Here is a 20,429-nt window from a genome sequence, read left to right as displayed (position 1 = left end):
CGAGGGCGGGGCCCCCTTGCACGCCTGGGGGCGGGGCCCCCCATAGCCGCATTCTCGGGGCCGGGGCCCTCCCATAGCTGCCCCCCCCAGCACCCCGGGGCCGGGGCCCCCCCCAAGCACGCCGCGCCGGCGCTCTCCTCCCAAGCGCCGCGCGCCCGGGGCCGGCGCACCCTGCAAGCGCCGCGCGCCCGGGGCCGGCGCTGGCGCTCTCCCCCCCACTAAGCACTGCGTGCCTGGGGCCGGCGCTCTCCAAGTGCCGCACTCCCGGGGCCCGCGCACCCTGAAAGCACCGCGGGGCTGGGGCTGGCGCTCCCCCCTCCCCCCACAAGCGCCTGCGCTCCTCCCATGCGCCGCGTGGCCATAGCGCGGGCGGCCAATCTGCGGCTCCTCCGGGGCCAGCGCTCACTGTGCGCCATGCGCCCGGGGCTGGTTCCGGCACCGCGCATGCGCCACGTGCCCAGGGCCAGGCCAGCCCTGAGCACTTGGCGGGTGCACACAAATGCCCCCGAGGGGGCCATGGCGCCTGCGGGCACCGTGTTGGGGACCACTGTCTTAGGAGACTACAACGAGGGACTATGTCAAACGCTTTACTAAAATCAAGGTGTCAGGTCTGCTGCTTTCCCCCTCTACCTCTATTAGACCATTAACCCTGACAAAGAAGGACATTTGGAGTCAGAAGAAGGTGGTTCATGAGTTTGATAGATAAGATAACAATTCATGAACCACCAGTGGTGCCATAGTGGTGAATAGCATACTCCATAACGGTTCTGTACGAACATAAACTAAGATGTTAATGCTGCCCAAAGAGCTTAACATCTAAAAATAGTTAAACTTAATAGCTCTTAGAATATTGAAAACATCAATAAAAGAATCTCCACCTTGGGAACATATTTGGAGATAGACTTCAAGGAGTGACAATGTATTTCATAAAAGAGAACCCTGGTAACTGGGTAAATGGGTAGAAGGGAACTTCTGCTTGGCAGAATCTGGCTAATTGAGTTAGAGCGTAGCTTTCCAAATTTTTTTACTAGTGCCCCCCCATGCTTTTCTTTAGGATCAACTTTAGAAGTGGAGAAATTTCCAAAAACTCATTCTTGTACTTGGCTTTTTGTTCTAGTTTGCATTGAAGGCTTTTCTTAATTACTTGCTCTTTTTCTCTCCACATTGCTCAACATCATGAATTAAAGATTTATAGCCTTCATCTGCCGCAAGAGCCAAGCACGAGGTCACCCTGACTGAATTAGTTTTCTCAATTGCTATTGTTAAATTTAGTTTTTGCAGGTTTGTTTTTGTTCAAAATATTGTCTTTAGTCACAAGGTTTTCAGCATCAACTGTTGTTATTGTCTTCATACAAAGAAAAAAGTAGTTGAAATCTGCCACCAGTATTTTATTGGGACTGTTACTGAGTGAAAACTGTGGTCTTCCACTCTCCATTAGCTGAAGTCTTTCTCTCCAAGTATCTTTTTATTGAAGTCTGGAATCATAATCCTTCCTGAAATTTGTCACTTTTGTCATAAATTAATTAGTCTTTCATAAGCTTGGGGTGTTTGCTGCACCTAGAGTTGAACCTATACTAACACCTTGGATATATTTAAAAATAAATAGTCTTGCTGCATCTTAGAGACTAACAAAAATGTAGTTGGTGGTATGAGCTTTCCTGGGCACAAACCACTTCTTCAGATAATCTCAGATGAAGAAGTGAGTTGTGCCTATGAAAGCTCATGATACCATGTACATTTTTTGTTGGTCTCTAAGGCTGTGTCCAGACTCAAGGGTTTTTTCGAAAAAAGTAACCTTTTTTCCAAAAAACTTCACCTGTGTCTAGACTACAGCCGCGTTCTTTCAAAATTAAATCGAAAGAATGTGGCTTTTCTTTCGACGGTGGAAAACCTCATTTCACGAGGAAGAACGCCTTTTTTGATGGAGATCGTCCACCAGTGAGCGTGGACGTGGGGAGGCCTTTTTTTCGAAAGTAATGGCCTCCAGGAAGAAGCCCTGGTGGACAATCTGGGGCATGCCTTGCATGTCTCTGGTTCCTCTCTGCAGCCATTTTTTAAAGGGACAGGCATCCTCACAGCCACTTGTGGCAGCAAAGCAGCCAGAGCACATGGCTATTTAAATGCAGCATGTCCTTCCTGGCCCTTCTAGAGAGCCTTCTGGGGACCCAACCAGGGGCTCCAAATGCCGGGCACCGGCATGGTCTGGACCAGAGCTCAAGACCCTTCTTGAGCTCTGGTCAGAGGAGGAGGCCTTACAAGCCCTACAAACCAGGCGGCGAAATGCGGACATTTTTGCCCACATGGCAGAGGCCCTGGCCAAGAGAGGACACTACCCCCGCACCCAGGACCAGGTGCACTCCAAAGTTAAGGAGCTGCGCCAAGGTTATGTGAAGGCCAGGGAGGAGAGCTCCCGTTCTGGGGCAGCCCCCCACTCCTGCCCCTATTATTCTGAGCTGGACCAGATCCTGAGTGGTGGTGAAGCATGCACAGCACTGCGTTTCGTCCAGTCAGGCTTGGGGGACCCTGTGGTGGACGTGCCAGAGCAGGAGCCAGAGCAGTCTGGAGACAGGGACATGGTGCCGGAGGAGGAGGACAGTGAGGAGACGGGAACCCTCACTCTGGAGCCAGTCACGCAGACCCCAGAGGCCTCCCAGGTGTTATCTGATGCCGGAGATGAAGCAGCAGGTGAGTGCAGAGAGGTTGTGTAACACACGGTGGGGGGGCCGGGAGGTGGGTGCAAAGTGGGTGATGCACAAGGGAAACCTGTTATGCTCAGGCTGATGCCCAGGTCACACATGGTGTTACCTTCAGAATGTCTGATTCCCCTGTCTGAAGGAGAGGGCATGCCCTTTTGGACAGCTGTTGCACACATGTCTGATTGTGATAGAAATGTAGCTGTGTTAGTCTGATCTGAGGAAGTGGGTCTGGCCCACGAAAGCTCATCCCCTAATAAACCATCTTGTTAGTATTTTAAGTGCTACATAGTCCAGTTTTTATGACTGATTGTGTTGTCCTCTTTTCCTCCACAGCCGGACCAGCCGTGCAAGAAGGCCGCAGCACCCCAGCCTCACCTCCATCTTGGGGACATGGGAGCCGCAGACACAGGCGTGTCTATGCAGACATCCTGAGGCAGCATGTGGCGGCCGTGCAGGACCTCAACACCATCCTGCGAGAGAGGGTGGAGGCAGAGGCTTGGTGGCATGATTGGCTGATGGAGGAGCTTGTCCAGCAGCGCACGTCCCTGTGTGCCAGTCTCAGGGAGGTCTGTGGCTTGCCTGCTCCTGTGCTTGGTCCTGCTCTTCCAGCACCTCATGACCATGCCCCACCAAACCCCCCCTCCCACAGCACCATCCCTTCCCCCCCTTGTACCTCCCTCTCCCCCAGCCCCCCCAGTTCCCCAGCTCCTCTCTCCCCCTGGCCCTCCTCTCCCCCAGGCCTCCCAGTCCCAAGAGCACCTCCCCTCTGTTGTCCAGCCAACGGACAGTCGCCCCACCCGATCCCGTGGCCATGGTGGACCCCAAACAAGAGGCCCAAGCAGGGGACTGCGAGCAGGCAAGCACCGTACAACCTGATCCCCTTCCCCCCTCCAGGTTTCAAGTCCCCTTCCCCCCTCCAGGTTTCAAGTCCCCTTTCCCCCTCCAGGTTTCAAGCACTCCCATCACCCCAGTTAAATAACAAGGATTGTGTTAAAGAAAATGTTTATTGTACATAGTTTGTCATGAAAGTATATTTTATACATCAAAAATCAACAAAAGCTTTTTTGTTTGCAACTTTATACAATTTTTCAGTGACTGATATTTATAACAATAAAACAGAACTTATTCTTTTGAGACAAACCCTGGTGTTTATTATTTCTACCAGCAGGGTCAGGAGATGGGTTGAGGAGGGAAGCTTTTATTGGGCCAGGGCCCAGTCCCCAGGCAGAAGCCCCTCAGTAGAGTCAGTGGCCTCCAATTGAGAATCGCTCTCATAGGGCCTCCCGTATGCAAACAGCCTGGCGGATGGCAGCTGTCCGGGGCTGGGCAAAGTGCCTCTCCTGACCATCAGCACCTGTAACCCACCCTGGTAGGAAGGCCTCCCCTTTCCTCTCCACCAGGTTATGGAGAACGCAACACGCAGCCACCACCTCAGGGATGTTGCGCTCCCCCATGTCTAGCCGTGTGAGCAAGCACCGGAATCTCCCTTTTAAACGTCCGAATGCACATTCCACCTGGTTGCAAGTCCGGTTAAGGTGAGCATTAAACTGCTCCTTGCTCGCATCCAGGTGGCCGGTGTAGGGCTTCATCAGCCACGGCATCAGGGGGTAGGCGGCATCAGCCACTATGCACACCGGCACGTGCACATCCCCAACCGCAAAGTTGTGAGGCGGGAAAAACGTTCCTGCCTGAAGCCTCCAGTAGAGGTACAAGTTCCTGAAGATGTGGGCATCATGTGCCCACCCTGACCACCCAACACAAATGTCAGAAAACTGGCCACGATGGTCGACCAGGGCCTGGAGGACCATAGAGAAGTAGCCCTTTCTGTTAATGAATTGGGCTGCTCGATGGGGTGGTGCACGGATTGGAATGTGTGTCCCATCGAGTGCTCCTCCACAATTTGGGAAGCCAAGGGCAGCAAAGCTGGCCATGACACTGTCCAGATCTGCTAGACAGACGAGCCTGTTGAGCAGTTCAGAATTGATGGCCCTCACCACCTGCAGAAAGAGACAGACAACAACATTTTAGAAGGGGTGCCTTATCTCTTAGGAGGAGAATCCACCACCCACCTTCCCTCTCAAACACCCCGAGAATCCCCTCCTCAGACCCCCCCCCAAGCAGTTCAGGGTGAGTGGTTCAGGGTGAGTGGAGGAGCTCCCTTCCACTCACTCCATTTTGCCCTTCCTGACAGTCTCCCTTCCCCCTGTGACTCCCCAGACATTGACTTATCTCCATCAGGATGTATCCAACAGTAGACCTGCCCACTCCAAATTGGTGTCCCACGAAGCGGTAGCTGTCGGGGGTGGCCAGCTTCCAGAGGGCAATAGCGACCCTCTTTTCCAGGGGGATAGCGGGCCGCAGGTGGGTTTCTTGCCGTTGCAGAGCCGGGGTGAGCCAGGTACACAGCTCCTGGAAAGTGGTCTTTCGCATCCAGAAGTTGCGTAGCCACTCTTGGTCATCCCAGAGCTCCATAACGAGCCGGTCCCACCAGTCCAAGCTGGTGTCAAGCCTCCAAAAACGCCTGTCCACAAAGAAGTTTGGAGGCAAGGGCAGTGGGGCTGCATGACGGACGATCCCTTCGTATCTCTGGTCTGGGCCAGATGGGGAAGTAGCCTCATGATTGTGTCATGCAGATGCAGCAACACTTGCAGTATGATGGCGTGGGGCCATCGCCTGCCCAGGGGCAGCTTTGGCTCCATGCCAAAAAAAGGGGTCTAAATCAGAAAAACCTCCAAACAAAAAACCTGCTGGGGTGTCCCAGGAAGCTGGGGACTCCAAACAAGCACTGCAATACCTTGCTTACCTCCTAGAGGGACAGCAAAGGCAGCTGCAGGAGCAGAGCAATGGGTGTTCAGGGGCGTCCCTTTAACCACTCATCTCTGCAAAGGGCAGGCAGCAGCACCCGGAAGGAAATGCTGCCCCCATACCATGGCAGAAGCGGTTCCAGGTGGCTTTTCCTTTTGAAAGAGCGTCTAGCAGTCAGGACGCTCTTTTTCAAAAAAGCGGATTGATTTTCCAATCTGCGTATTGTAGTCTAGACGCTCTTTTTCGAATAGGCTTGCAGTCTAGACGTAGCCTAAGGGTGTGTCTGGACTACAGGGTTTTGTCTACAAAAGTGGGCTTTTGTCAACAAAGCTATACCTGCGTTTACACTACCGCCGCGTTCTGTCGACAGTAAGTCGACAGAACGCGTCAGATTTGTCGACGGCGGTAAACCTCATTCTACAAGGAATAACACCTTTTTTCAATAGAACTCTTTTGAAAAAAGGCACTATTGCATGCAAACTGTGCTTTTTCAAAAGAGAGCATCTAGACACTCTCTTGAAAAAGCGGCTTGCTTTGACGACTGTACTGGTTGTAATCTAGACACTCTTTTTCGACAGAGGCTTTGTCCACAGTATCTGTCGACAAAGCCTTTGTTGAAAAAAGCCTATAGTCTAGACGTACCCTAAAGGTGTATCTACACTGAACTGTTATTTTGAGATAACTAAGATTATTTTGAAATAATAATGCAAGAGTCTACACAGCCATTCTATTATTTCAAAATAATGGACGGTTTATTCTGAAATCTGTGTACCTCATTCTACGAGTAATAACGCCTATTCCGAAATAGCTATTTTGACATAAGACATGTGTAGCTGCTCCACTGCTGCTATTTCAAAATATCCCCTCACCAGGGCCATTCTAAGTTATTCCTCTCTAGTGCCACCTGGAGCTCTAAATCGAGATAGCATGTCTGCAGTAGGGAAGCATGCCTTGGACTAATTTTGAGGTTTCCCTGCAGTGTAGACGTGCTATTTCGAAATAAGCTATTTTGGAATAACTATTCCGGAATAGCTTATTTAAAAATAAGCGTGCAGTATAGATGTACCCTAAGGTTCTACTAGACGATTTGTTATTTTTTTCAGTTTTTTTCAGTTACAGACTAACACGGCTACCCCCTCTGAAACCTTGCATATAAATACCTGCAGGCTTACAGTGTTCAAAATCCAGATCTGAATTTTTATATATAATGGCTGTAGTTTTTCTTTTAAAATAAATAATTAAAAACCCATATCACCAAACAAGATTTACTGGAAAGAAAAGTATGGCCCCTTCCATCCTGGTGTACACAGTCCTGCAATTTGCAACTTTCTCCACTTAGGGCTTGTCTACAGGAGAACAGTTTACTAGATATAGTAGTATAATCATACTAGTATAGTTATTGCACTGGAACTCCTCCTTCATTGATATTCTTATTCAGGAATAAATACCTTTTTCTGGCATCACTTAAACCAGTCTCAAAGCGATATTAAACTGGAAAAAGACTTTCTCATTCTGAAATAAATGTCTGCTTGGGGAGGTATACTGGTATAACTATGCATATTTAAATTCACTCCCGGCCTTATGGTGACATAACTGTTTTGTGTGAAGAATGCCCAAAATGAGTGTTCTTAGAAACGAGTAAGTTTATCTCTTTAAATTAGATAACTAATTGAAAACAATAGAGAGACATGCTTTACTTTCAGTATGACACCTAGGTGATATGATGTTGGGATTCTAAGGAACTAATGAGTGTCAAAACCTTTGTTTCAAATCATCTTATTTTGAATTTTGAGGGACATAGGCTATTACAATATACTTTTACAGTTTTAATCAGTTTAAGGCTGGGAATATGTGTTTTTTCTAAAAACTGGGTGTTATTTATTTAGAATGTAATTTTTAATTATAAATTTTAAAGCATTTTATAATAATCTCTTAAATTAATGTATGCCAAAATTATAGGATACCCTGTTGACCCCTCCAGTCTCTCATAAACTGTAATCTAGCTAATTTGTGAAACTGTATCTACTGAATTCAGTGTAGTCAATGTTTGGAGTGAGACATGTCTTACAGTATTGTCTGAATACATTTTCCTTGCTCAGTATCTAAAACCCTCATGAATGTAAATAGAAAGTTTCACTGGAGCTTTAGGGTTGTATATATTGCTAAAATAGTAAAGAATATCTAGCCAGTTCTCAATTAGTTATATATTCTGCCCCTTATTAATCTACAAATGGACAGACTGCTGTTATAGTCCCACTTCTAATAGCAAAATCTCTCATGTTGCTTGTGATGTGGTTGGCAAATCGCACAATACACCAAGGCAGGAATGAATTAATGGAGTGCAATGGAGCAAGGAGTTTTAAATTGGGTGACAAAACACCTGTGAATCATGAAATACGGACCCATCAGCTATGGTTGATAATCAGGAGCTGGTAGTGCATTAAACTTAAGAATGTATATCACAATTTACTGGCAGAAAACAAAGGTGAACAAATGGCAGAAATTATTTGTATGCATTGTTACAATCAAGAAGCAATCACAGCATGACACAAAGGGGGTCCAGCACAAATTGTCTGTTTTCCTATTTTCAGTAAAAGTAATCATTTGACAAGACTATCACAAATTGCCTAATACTGCAAAATACACTGAGTATATAAGTGGAGGACAAAACTCTGGTGATAATACAAGGTTTTGTTGGATCTAAAAAAGCTAAGCCATACAAGATTCATTTTGTTAGACTGGAGATAAATGAGCAAAATGTTAATTTTGGACTAGATGCTCAAGATATGTATGGCATTCCCATAGTTGGCATGTTGGGCCTTTTGTTGTTGTGACACTTGCCTAGTGGTAAATATTGAAATGAGACAAATGCCTGCTTGATCTAGCTAAAAGCTATCAGGAGTGGATTTGGAGTGTGAGAAGGTTGTTACAAGGTATTAGTTAACTAAGTAAGATCTCCTATATTTCAGGATATTTTTCTGAATATTGTCTGTGTAAAGGTGTACATGAGGTTCTACTGATAATTACTATGAAGGCGGCGAGGAGTCCTGTGGCACCTTATAGACTAACTGAAGTGTTGGAGCATAAGCTTTCGTGGGCAAAGACCCACTTTGTCACATGCATGCCCACGAAAGCTTATGCTCCAACACTTCAGTTAGTCTATAAGGTGCCACAGGACTCCTCGCCGCTTTTGCAGATTCAGACTAACACGGCTATCCCTCTGTTACTATGAAGGGTTAGTAGATTTTGCAAATGTTCTGTTATGAAGGGAGCTGCTCATCTTTGTTATCCTCTAGCTGACAGCCAAAATATTCAGAAAGCACCTTATAATTAAGCAGTAAGGGCAAGAAGCAGCATCTTCCTGGGTAATTTAGAACATGGCTCTTGTGTTGTCATAAAGGCTGGTGTCAATAGCTGAGTATCTATAACCAACCATTCGGTGTAAAAATAGTCTAAAAGAGCAACACCAGATGTATCTGATTGTTATTCATGCCAAAAATAAAATGAAAAAAGATTGTTTATTTAAGATGATGGGCATAATTGACGAAGGTGTGATGCCATTGATGGCCATTCAGTTTGGTTTTAATTGTGTCTGCAGACCTGAAGCACAATTCTGAATTTGATTCTAAGCCCCTTATGAAACCCAATAATAAAACAGAAGCAGCACTGGGTCGTAATATGCTGTTCACCCACATTTCCCATTGAGGTCATGGAAGCTGAGTAATCTGCATATTTCATTACTGAGCCCAAGATTATCACCCATCCAAATAAGCATGATTTAATTGCCAGGTGTTACGGACCGGGCCGTGTCTGGGCACAGCTGAGGGCGTCTGCTCAGGGCGAATTGCTCAACTTCGGGGCTCCTTACAGTCCCCAGACTGGTGACCTCTCCAAACAGGCCACAAACCAGTCCCTCAGAGCGCTTCAGCTGCCTGCCTGAAGCCTCATGAGCAAAACCCCTCCGACACTCCAGCAATATCTGTGCTCCAGATGGCCCTGGGCCTATACACAGGCGGGGGGGGGGGAGGGGGGGAGGTTCTAGCACCCAATCCCACCTACCCCGAAAAAGTTCTTTCTGGTTCCAAGAAACCAGCCACAGATCCCTGGTCAATTTACCCTCTGGATCTTACCCACAAATCACACTGGGCCAATCCTTTAGAATCTATATCTAAAGGTTTATTATCACAAGCAAGAAAAGTATGAGAGTAAGGTTGTTAAAGAATAGTATGTTACATGCACCGAATCTCCCAGTCCTCGATGCAGGCTCTAGCAGAGATGTTACAGCTGCTGGTTTAAAAGTTCTTGTTGCACATCCTAGCATCAGGATGGGTTCACAGGTCTTCCGGGCTCTTCGATCCCTGCAATGCTGCCTCTGGGATGAAGTGCTGAGCTGAGAACAAAATGGCATCGACCACATGGCCTCTTTATACATCCTTCCTGGCCTCTTCTAGTATGTAGCAGGTCACCTGGTCAGAGGCCAATCTCTGTGTTCCCCGCTGGCTGCTCTCAGGTGACAGCCCCCATTCTTTAGGTGTGTCCTTGGCCCATTGAGAGCCATTGTCCCACAGGGCCTCGGTAATTAGCATGTCCACAGGCCTGGCCCTGCCCAATGCTTAACCACATGCAGGGAAATCTTCAGTGTCCATATATGCTAATAATTGCACACACAGACATTATACAAACACATGAACAGCGTACATAGGATTATCAGATAAGCTTCTATTCAATACCTCACATGGCCCCCTTCTATACCATTTTTGGGGCCAATACCCCCACCTATGGGTGCATCAGTGATCTGGCTGCTCCCCTCAAGATCCAGCAACGTGACACCAGGGTTGAATGTTTTCTCCTGAATTTTGAATTGTGAAACCATGATGGTCCAGGTCATCTCTTTGATTTAACTGATCTTGATAAATTAAACACGTCTGCTTTTCCCCTTCAGTAATTCACTTTTTTATCATTTAGCAGTTGAGTACTTGCTGAAATTCTCACTCTCTGGAATTTCACAGAGAGATAGTTATAGCTTCTTAGCTGTTAATTTGGTATTGCATATCTCTGTCTCCTAGCCAAGAAGTGCCACTCAATTTTAGTTGTTTTGGTGAAGTATGGATCTTTTTTTCTGAAAAGAATCATAAGTATTACTTTAGAAATAACAGAAATATTATCGCTTTGGAAGTCAAGTAAGCAGATGCAGTCTGGGAGTGATACAGCATGTGTTTCATTTTGCTCTCTCTATCTCCTGGTAATAGAACTTAAACCTTCTCCTTTGATTAGAAAACCTTGGGAAAAAAATCAAATTTAGAGGTAAAAAATGACCATAATTCTTCTCATTTTCATAAAATGTTTATATAGGGTAGATATGCATCTTTCCATGGTTACTGAAACCGAAATATGTTTGGGACTTTAGTGATCTGGTAAAAGAAAGGGGAATGTCACAAGCAGCAGACAACACTTTTAAAATCACCTTTGTTAAAAGCCCTCTGGTAAATGCTGTGTAAGTAATATTAAATGCTAACAGATGTGTACTTTCTCCACAATAACAAATAAGGATGAACTTGGTCTTCAGGGAAAACCTGGGAGCAGTGTTTTATTGTCTTGATGGGGAGTAATGCCATATGAAATGATTTATCCCAGAAATGTTCCCTCCGGCAAGCTTGCAGCACTGGCTGTAAGCCTTAAACTATCAAAGCAGAAAGTGTCAGAATCTCAGAGCAGTACAGGTATTAAATAATGAACAATTCATGTGGTCTGATCCTTACTGTGCCTCAAAGCTATGCTTATGGCCAAGCACTTTGGCAGAAGTATAAAGATAAGAAATACATGTCTATGTCTTTTGTGCGTGAGGAGTTTAGCAGAACAGACGTGTGATTTTTGCAGTAGTGGCTTACCAGTTGAAAATGGAAAATGCTGGTTAGGAAATGTTAGTTAAATAATGAAATGCACATACGACAGGAAATTCAAAGTTAAAGTTCTTATAGCAATATAAATTGTCCTTGTGTGTATGCAACCATTTTCTATTGGTGTATTGTTCATAATATTGAATATATATTGCCTTACTACAGAAATAAAATGTAGTCCAGTAACAGTTTTTGCTGACTCTATAATTTTGAATTACTTGACTTCTGTGTAGTTTTCAGTCACTTTCTCTAACTGTTGTGCAGTGCTGAAGTGTGCTGTTAAATAGTATCTGCATTCTACCAAAAAGGCTGTTGTGTTTCATTTAAATGGATCCCTAAACTCTTTGCAAACTTTAATAACTGTTTGTACTAACTGCATACATACCAGAGGGAGCTTTTCACCCACCAATGAAAGAAGCTATGTAAATACAAAATTGCTGTTTTATCTGACCACATTCTGTGGTATTTTATGATGTGTAAACCTACATTTTCTTGGATAAGTCATCTACCCACACTCTTCTAAGAAAAATAAGGAAGAGGATGAAGCTTCTGTACTGCAGAGCAAGGGCTCAGAGAATGGAAAATTAGAAGGCGCCTCGTATATTTACTTGGATTATTTGGGGAATTTAAAATTTGAACTATTGAACTGATACTTGTCTGGTTTTGTTGCCTGTGCTGTTAACTTACTTCAGGTTTTTCATGCGAATAACTACTTTTTCGATCTCATTTCAAATTCCTGTTTGTGTATATATTCCTCTTCCTATTAAAATCTAATTCTGTGAACTAGACACATTTATTCTCATTTGTGTTAGAAGCATTGTTAAAAATCATGCTCTTGATCCTCTGGTCTTTTGTTGAGATTTTGCTTCTTTATTATTACTAGGGATGTAAAATCTCATGTAATTTGTTAATCAATTAAACCTTAAGTTTAACTGGTTAACTGATTAAACGGGAATGAGCGAGGGGGCTGTTTCAGCACGCTGGGCTTGAGCAGCCCCCACCCACCATGGCTGGGCTGGAGCAGCCCTGTATTTTGGTCAGGTGCTGTTCCAGTCCAGTTGCTTCCGACCGCATGCTGGGCTGCCAGCTCCACCCTATGTGAGCTCAGTGTTGGCTGCCTCGTGAGGGGCCAGAAGTGGCAGCAGGATGGGAGGAGTAAAGAGAGGGCTGCTGACTCCCAGCCCATGAGCCTGCACAGGCTCGAAGTTGACAGCTCTCCCTGCACTGCTGCTTCTGCCCCTCCTCCCCCATGCAAGACTCCTGACTACCAGCCTGCAAGCCTGTGTGTGCTGGGAGCTAGCAGCCCCGCAGGGCTGGAACAGCCCTCTCCCCCTAGTGAGCCATGGGCAGGGGGATGCTCCTGGATAACGGTAAACTGTTACCCAGTAAGCATCACACGTTAAGGGATTACCCATTTAACAGGTTATCTGTTCATATCCCTAATTATTGCTAGTATGAATTTGTCTAACGTGAACTGCTAGCCATTGGTTCTTGCTCTACTCATGTGTGTTAGATGGAAGAGCCTTAGATTTCGGTTCTCCATGTAGGAACTTAAGGAATGTGATTGAATTACCCTGTAACCTTCTCTTTGATAAGATAAATAGATTTAACAGTTCTCCCTTAATAATATAACGAGAAGTCTTGTGGCACCTTATAGACTAACAGATTTATTGGACCATAAGCTTTCGTGGGCAAAGACCCATTTCATCAGATGCATGTAGTGGAAATTCCAGAGGCAGGTATAAATATACAGGCATAAGAAAAGAGTTCCAATCAAGAATAAGGCTAGAAATAACGAGGTCAATTCAGTCTGGGAGGATGAGGTCCCCTTCTAGTAGCTGATGTGGAGGTGTGACCACCAAGAGAGGAGAAACTGCTTTTGTAGTTAGCTAGCCATTCATGGTCTTTGTTTAATCCTAAACTGATAGTATCAAATTTGCAGATGAATTGTAGTTCTGCAGTTTCTCTTTGAAGACTTCTCATTGTTCTTGCAGATTCAGACTAACATGGCTACCCCTCTGATACTTAATAATATAGGGTCACTTTCCTGTATTTGACCAACATCTTACGTTAATGTCAATGTGAATTATTTTAGTTCCTCCGTCTAATAGGGGACCATATTATTAGTGAATATATATATATATATATATATATATATATATATATATATATATATATATATATATATATAAACTTCTGTCACTCTGAAGAATTCATTTGAATGTATTTAATGTTGGGGGGTTTTCTGGCACTAAAAATGTTAGGATGTAATTTCAATCTAAGCCTGACAGTTTTATTCTGAAAATGTAAAAGGAATATTGTGAGACTATCATGCTGTTTAGGCCTATTAGAAAGCAATAAGAAAGATAACTGTGTTAGGAACCTGGAAGGGCAGGAATATGGGAAGACTCATTAGTAATTAGTAGGGATGTAAAATTCCATTTAATTGCCTAACCAGTTAAACATATTGTTTAGCTGGGTTGCTGATTAAAAGAGGGGTTCCGCTTGCCCCCAGCAGGAGCTGTGCTGGAGCAGCCCATGCCTGAGGTGGGCCAGGGTGCCCTGCAGTCAGGGGCTACTCCAGTGTCCTGGCGAGGGCAGCCACTGCAAATGAGGCACTGTGGCCCACTGCAGGAAGGGATTGCTCCAGCCACAGGGTAGTCCCTCTCTGCAGTGCTCCCCACCCTGTCAACCTTAACCAGTAAACCTCACCTGTTAAGGGTGAGGTTTACCAGTTAATTGATTAAACCTTCACATCTCTAGTAATTAGAGTGAGGCAGAGAATAGACCAGGGAGTTGCTACTATGTTCCTGGGACTCCCAGTTGTAGAGCTTGATAATGAAGTTTTTACTTTATTATGCCCCATGCAGACCCTGTGGTGCCACAGGGAACAGTATGTGCTATTCAACTTCCTGGACTCCTTAGTAATCTCCCTGGGCTCCAGGCAGATTATTGAGGAACCCAGGAAGCTGAGTAGCAAATACCATCTCAGATGCCCTGGAACTTGTATGGGACACATGAAAAGCATCTTTGAAGAGAAAATTTTCTCCAGAGTAACGTGGATCTGGGGAAGGATGGTGGGGAGGTGTGGCCTCTGACAATGAGGTGTCAAATTATAAACTGAGTGCAGAGCAGGAGGAACAGATGAAAATTTGACTAATGGTTCATACTTCTGAGTTTATCCTTCATGCATATATAATTACAGATCCATATTTCTGCCCCAAATATGTAGGTATTTGTTACATTAAAATGGTGGGAAATCTTGGAAGTAAAAGCATGAGATGGGAAAAGCTTAATTCAGAATAACAAATTTTGAAAGACTTACACTCCTGTCCGTCATCAATCTATGTGTATGTTTTTAGTGTATGCAGTTGATTTTGTTGAAACTAGAAATAGGTCAAGTGTTTCAAAAGAAAATAAATTGGTAAACATGTATGTAAGAACAAACAAAATAGTCATTAGGGCTAGTAAATAGAGAAGTCTTACAGGGAACTCTGGCCCTGTCAATTTAGGAATCAAAGAGTGAGTCTCAGGATTGAGGTCCTCTTTCCAGAATACCTTGCCTCCAGATGTAGAAATCTAAATGCTCAGATACTACAGCAAGATCAGAACCAGGGCAGACGCTCTTATCTCAAGAGTTAATCTGATCTCAGCTGCGAGCTAAAATGTGAATGATAGCTGTTTCTAAATCTCAGAGATGATTAGTCTGTAACTTTAAAAACAAGTGAGCCTATGCCATGTTAGAGACTAACCAAAATATATAGAATATGAGCTTTCATGAGAAAAACCCACTTCATCAGATGAATTGGGGAGGAAATATAGAAACCAATAAATATATACAACAGCAGAAGAAGTACCTCTCAATTGTAGGAGCCATGTTAACGAGGCTAATTAAGTGGGCTAGAAGTGTTCCATACATAGCTTCCAATGTGGAAATGCAGCTAATTCTAAGTAATACAGAACCCAAAGAATTATTAAAATATTTAGACAATCTAGTTAATGGCTATAGCAAATAAAACTTCTGTTTTAGGGAGGAAGCTCCTTGTGAAAGTATTACTAGAAAATGTCATATGAGATAACGATTTGTATCATTTAGAGAGTGTTGGTGCCAAAAGGAAAAGAAACATTGAATTACCTAAATAATGAACAGATTTCAAAGAAGTCTTGTAACTGTTTGTCCTCTTGGTACAATAAACACTATCAGGGAGTGCAATATAAAAGTTTAGAGTAGGTCCTTAACTAGTTATTCTCTGGAACAATTTAACTTGTACGATTTACATCTGAGCATCAAGTTAGAATCCACATCATGGCCCCTTTATTTAAATGTAAAACAAAACTTTTGCTTACTCAGCACATATTTTAGTGAAGATTTTGTTAAGATTAATGGATGACATTCTGCACAGTGTGGTATTTTATGTGTGTATTTGAATAACTTGGTAATTATATTCTGTGTGAAATAATGTTTGGGGTACTTCAGCCAAAGTTTATTCAATGGAATGATTGAAATTGGAGCATTTTTATAACACTGGGTAGGTAATATCCATGGTACAATAATAGATTTCCATTAAATACCTAGATTACAATTGAATACATGATAGTTTGGATAAAAGTCAGCAAAAATAAGAAATGCAAAGGAAAGTCCAACAAAAACTGGTGTTCTTTTGCATACTGTTGCAAATACTGTTTTGCTGTTAGCATAAATATTGAATGTGAATGTCAAGAACTATGGTTTGCCACCCAAGTCGTATGCTACCATTTTAGTTCCCAGATTTAATTATTTTTATAAAAAATGAGAGGGCCTGAATAACTTTTGATACTCAAAAGGAGAAGAATTAATCTTTTATTTTTCCTTCATTATTTGGTCTATTTGGAAAAAAGTAAAGCTAAGGCTCCCAGTGGAGCCATAAGAGTTTAATCTTGTATTATATATATTTTACTTCTTCCCCTGATCTGTTGTGTAGTGTTCTTCTTTGAGTGCTTGCTCATGTCCATTCCAGTGTAGGTGTGCGTTTGCCCGAACAACTGCTGCTGAAAAGTTCTCCTTCAGCAGTGTCTGTTTGGTCGGCTCTGTGCCCCCTGCACTTGCACTCTCACAGCGCCAGTGCGTACGGTCCTGCGGCTCCTTCAGTTCCTTCTTAATGCCCATAATGATTGTTAAACTTCTGCTCATTCTTGTTTCTTTTCCTGCAAGTATCTTCTCTAAGGCTACTTCTACACTGCAGGCTTCTTGCACAAGAAGGCTTTTGCGCAAGAGCTTTTTGTGCAAAAACTTCTTGCACAAGAGCATGTCCACACCTCAAAACACGTCGCAAAAATGAGGTGCTTTTGTGCAAGAGAGTGTCCACAATGTATGGACACTCTTGCTCAAGAAAGCTCTGATAGCCATTCACAGAATGACCATCAGAGCACCTGTGCTTTTTCCTATAGGGGTTTCTTGCGCAAGAAACCCCTCTGGAGTGTCCACACTTGCCTTTTTGCGCAATAGCTGTAGCGCAAAAGGGAGTTATGCCATGTAGAAGGAGGTTTACCTACACCAGAAAAAGCCCTCTGTTCTGCCATTTTACTGCTGATTTACTTGCTCAAAAGCGCATTTGAGGTGTGGCTACTCCGCAGGTCTTTGTGCGAAAACGGCCATTTTTGTGCAAAAAACTTGCAGTGTAGACATAGCCTAAGTGGACTTGTTTTGTAGATAGTAAGTTTTAGTTAAGACAGTTAGCTAGTTAGTAGTATAGTCAGCAGGGCAGCCAGCTTAGCAAGGCTAGACCTTCCCCAGCACTGAGAAATGCTTCCATCCCTGGGTTTCAAATCATGAGCATCATGCCATAAACTGATGCTGGTTAGTGACCTGTACACTAGCTGCTGTAAGTGTCTGAGGGATGCTACCGTGCATCAGTGTTGAAGACTCTGCCTGCATGGGCTTCACACCCCGAACAAAAAAGAACAGGGGCATTATCCCCTTTTGGAGCCCCAAATACTGAGTTCTTGAACTTTTGTGAGACGTGCCCTGCCAACTCTGAGGGACGCACAGCCGCGTTCAGGTTCTCTGTAACTGAGGAAGGAGTCTGTGCCAATGGCCCGGGACTCATGGCACCGATACACATTCCCAGTGCTAAGGAAGTCAACTTTGGCATGGGTTTCTCAGCACCACTCTCCATCACCAGTGCTGAGAAAGAAGCACAGAAAGACTAACTGGGGACATTTTCCACCCTCAAGATCTACAGGCCATAGAGACACTGATAGCGTGTGACCTATGCTGGGCCACTTGGAAGTGTCACGAGTGTTTGTGTTACCATTGACCACTGTGGCAACTGACACCTTAGCCTCCAATTCGGAAAAAGAGTCCCATCACTCATGCAGGAGCCGACATCTCTCCTGTTGGTGCAACTCTATGATTGACATGAGCTAGGGCATGCTGGTAGTGGCCTGGCCATCAGCACAATGGCAAATGCCACATTCTTGGATCTCTGGGCTTTTCATCCTCTCCAGGGCCCCCAGTCCAGAAGGTTCTATTTAATTATATCAGAGTCAATAACTCTCCCACTATCCCCTTCGGAATAGAGATCAGTTCCTAGTGCCGAGCCTGATACCGACATATGGGACCCAACCCTAAAGCACCCATCCAAGGCAGAGTGAAAAGAACACGTACCTTTGCTGGTATGGGTGTCTTCTTCCTCCTCTTCCAATGAGATGGTGATGAGAAGCGCTATAACGTGTTCCCAGGAAAAGTGCAGGAGGTCCATCTGGAGCCCCTGAGGAGGATAGCACAAAATGTGGATATTCAAGCAGAGGTGCTCTCCAAATGCTCCCATGCTCTAGTTCAGGGCTACTCAACGTTGTAAGCTCCCTGGGCAACAATGATACAGCACATGTCAAGGGCCATGACTTAAGTGTGGTTGCATATATATGCAAATAGCTTCTTTCACACTGACGGGCATGCATACAAAGATTAAGGCAAGATTACTACAGAACAAACAGTCCTGATTTAAGTCAGTTCTGCTGATATTAATAAAATGCAGTATTTACCCAATTTCCACCCATTATGACAGCACTTTTAATGAGCAATGACAGGTCAGGAATTTAACTACTAAAATGTATATCAACAGAAGACCATTATATTGACTACTTTTTTGTTTTGGCTCCCACCCATGGGCAGCACGTTGAGCACTCTATAAACCCAAACAGCACCGTTGTCTGCTGGCCAATCTTGGATCTGTGAAACCTCAACAGATGCATAAAGAAGCTGAAGTTCCACATGGTCTCTTTGCTCTCCTTTATCCCTTCTCAGAATCCAGGGGATTGGTACTCTGCTCTCCACCTGAAAGATGCATATTTCCATACTGCTATCTGGCAGGGACTCAGAAGTTTCCTATGGTTTATTGCAAACAAGAGGCACGACTGATTTGTGGTTCTCCGATTTGCCTGTCAACCGCTCTTTGTAAGTTCACGAAGTATACAGCAGTCATTGCAGCTTTTCTAAGGCGACAAGGGGTCCAGGTCAGCCAGTCATCCAAATAAGTGTAGGTCAGAGATTGATCCAAGGCCCAGGTGGAAGCAAACATAAAGCTAATGCAGTCGACTTTCCAGGACTTGGGGTTATTGATAAAGATACAGAAAGTCATCCTTTGCCTGGTTCATTAGGGTGGTCCTCTATTCTAGTGGTTCCCAAACTTTTTTATACTTCAGACTGGAAAACCCATTCATAAACTTTTGGTGGACTGATAATCTTTTGCATATTTGCATGCAGCAGCCCCAGAACCCCCCAGTGCCAATCATAATGCCTAGAGTCCCCCACCCCTCCACTATCCTCCAGTGTCAGCCGCTGACCCCAGAGTCCCTGGCACCCAGCCCCTCCAGTTCCAGCCTCTTACCCTCAGACTCCCTAGTGCCAGTCCCCATCCCAAATACCGCAATGCCAACCTCATGCCCCTTAGAGCCCACCACTCCCAGTGCCAGTCTCCTGTTCCCAGAGCCCTACTGCACCCAACCCCCCCAGAACATCCCAGTGCCAGCCCCCAATCCCAATACTAGCCCCATTCTCAGAGCCCCCCCAGTGCCAACCCCCTGACTTAGAGCCCCTCACCCCCAGATCCTCCTAGCACTTGCCCTGTCCCCAGGGTCCCCAGTGCCTGCCCCGCCACCTTCACATAATCCTGTGCAGCATTTCAGCCACCAGTTAAGCACTGCTGCCCGGGTTGTAGCAGCAGTTGGGAGAGGGTCCTGACATGCCTTTCCATGCCTGACATGCCTTTCCTGACATGCCTTCCATGGTGGGAGGGGAGGGACTGGGTGGTGTGCCCCAGCCCTTGCCCCCCAGAGGCACAGTGGCCCGACAGCCATCGGTGTGTGGCCTGGCGATTGAGAACCTCTGCTCTATTTGACCCAGACCAGAGTCTTTCTCCTGGAAAACTGATTCAGAGCTCTAGGAGTGCTCAGAACCTGGGAGTCACTCCATCACCACATCAAGAAACTCCTAAATCTCCTGGGGCATAGCGCATCATACACCTATGTGGTGCAACATGCAAGACTGCAACTCAGACCTCTCCAGTCTTGGCTAGCATCGGTATATATCCTGGGTTGGTATCATCTGGACAAGGTGGTCTTTCTTCCCCTGTTAGTGATGTCCATCCTCCTTTGGTGACTGAATCTGGGGACAGCATGCACAAGAATCCCATTCTTGAGAGCCCAACCATTAGTGCCTCTTATTGCAGATGGGTTGGCAGTAGGATCGGAGGGTTACTTTCAAGGCTGGTTCCTGGAGGAGCTCTTGTTACACATCAGTGTGAGGGAAGTGAAATTCCACTGAGAGACACTTTGATGATCCAGGGTGCATCTGTTGTTAATCTTCAAAAGAGAGACAAAGCAGGAGTAGTTCAAAGGAGAGAGTTTGAATGGCTAAGAGACTAGTGGTATTAAGTAGCTAACACCCAGCTAGCACAGGGAAGACTCCCTTGTGCTGGAGATTGGTAGCAATAAAATGAATCCCAGCCAAGGTTCCCTTTAAGCCATGTGACTGCCTAAAAAGCCCCACACA

General features: G+C 45.0%; 1 protein-coding gene across 5 annotated transcripts in view; it reads left to right on the top strand.

The window, feature by feature from the left end:
* Positions 1–20,429, top strand: part of RAD51B (RAD51 paralog B) — a 625,639-nt gene that overhangs the window by 81,055 nt on the left and 524,155 nt on the right. For 2 of the 5 annotated variants that reach the window (XM_075927351.2, XM_075927352.2), the window contains exons 8-9: positions 2,508–2,685; positions 3,030–8,593. The exons of the other annotated variants lie outside the window; for them this stretch is intronic. In XM_075927351.2, the coding sequence (XP_075783466.2) occupies positions 2,508–2,685; positions 3,030–3,712 (861 nt within the window). In that variant the 3' untranslated portion in view covers positions 3,713–8,593. Of the gene's footprint in view, positions 1–2,507; positions 2,686–3,029; positions 8,594–20,429 lie in introns of those variants that run through there. 5 annotated transcript variants of the gene reach the window in all.

The sequence above is a fragment of the Pelodiscus sinensis genome, chromosome 5, assembly GCF_052426305.1.
Source record: "Pelodiscus sinensis isolate ZL-2025 chromosome 5, ASM5242630v1, whole genome shotgun sequence".
NCBI lineage: Eukaryota > Metazoa > Chordata > Testudines > Trionychidae > Pelodiscus > Pelodiscus sinensis.
The sequence above is the reverse complement of the archived record's forward strand: the minus strand, read 5'-3'. Positions and strand labels throughout refer to the sequence as shown.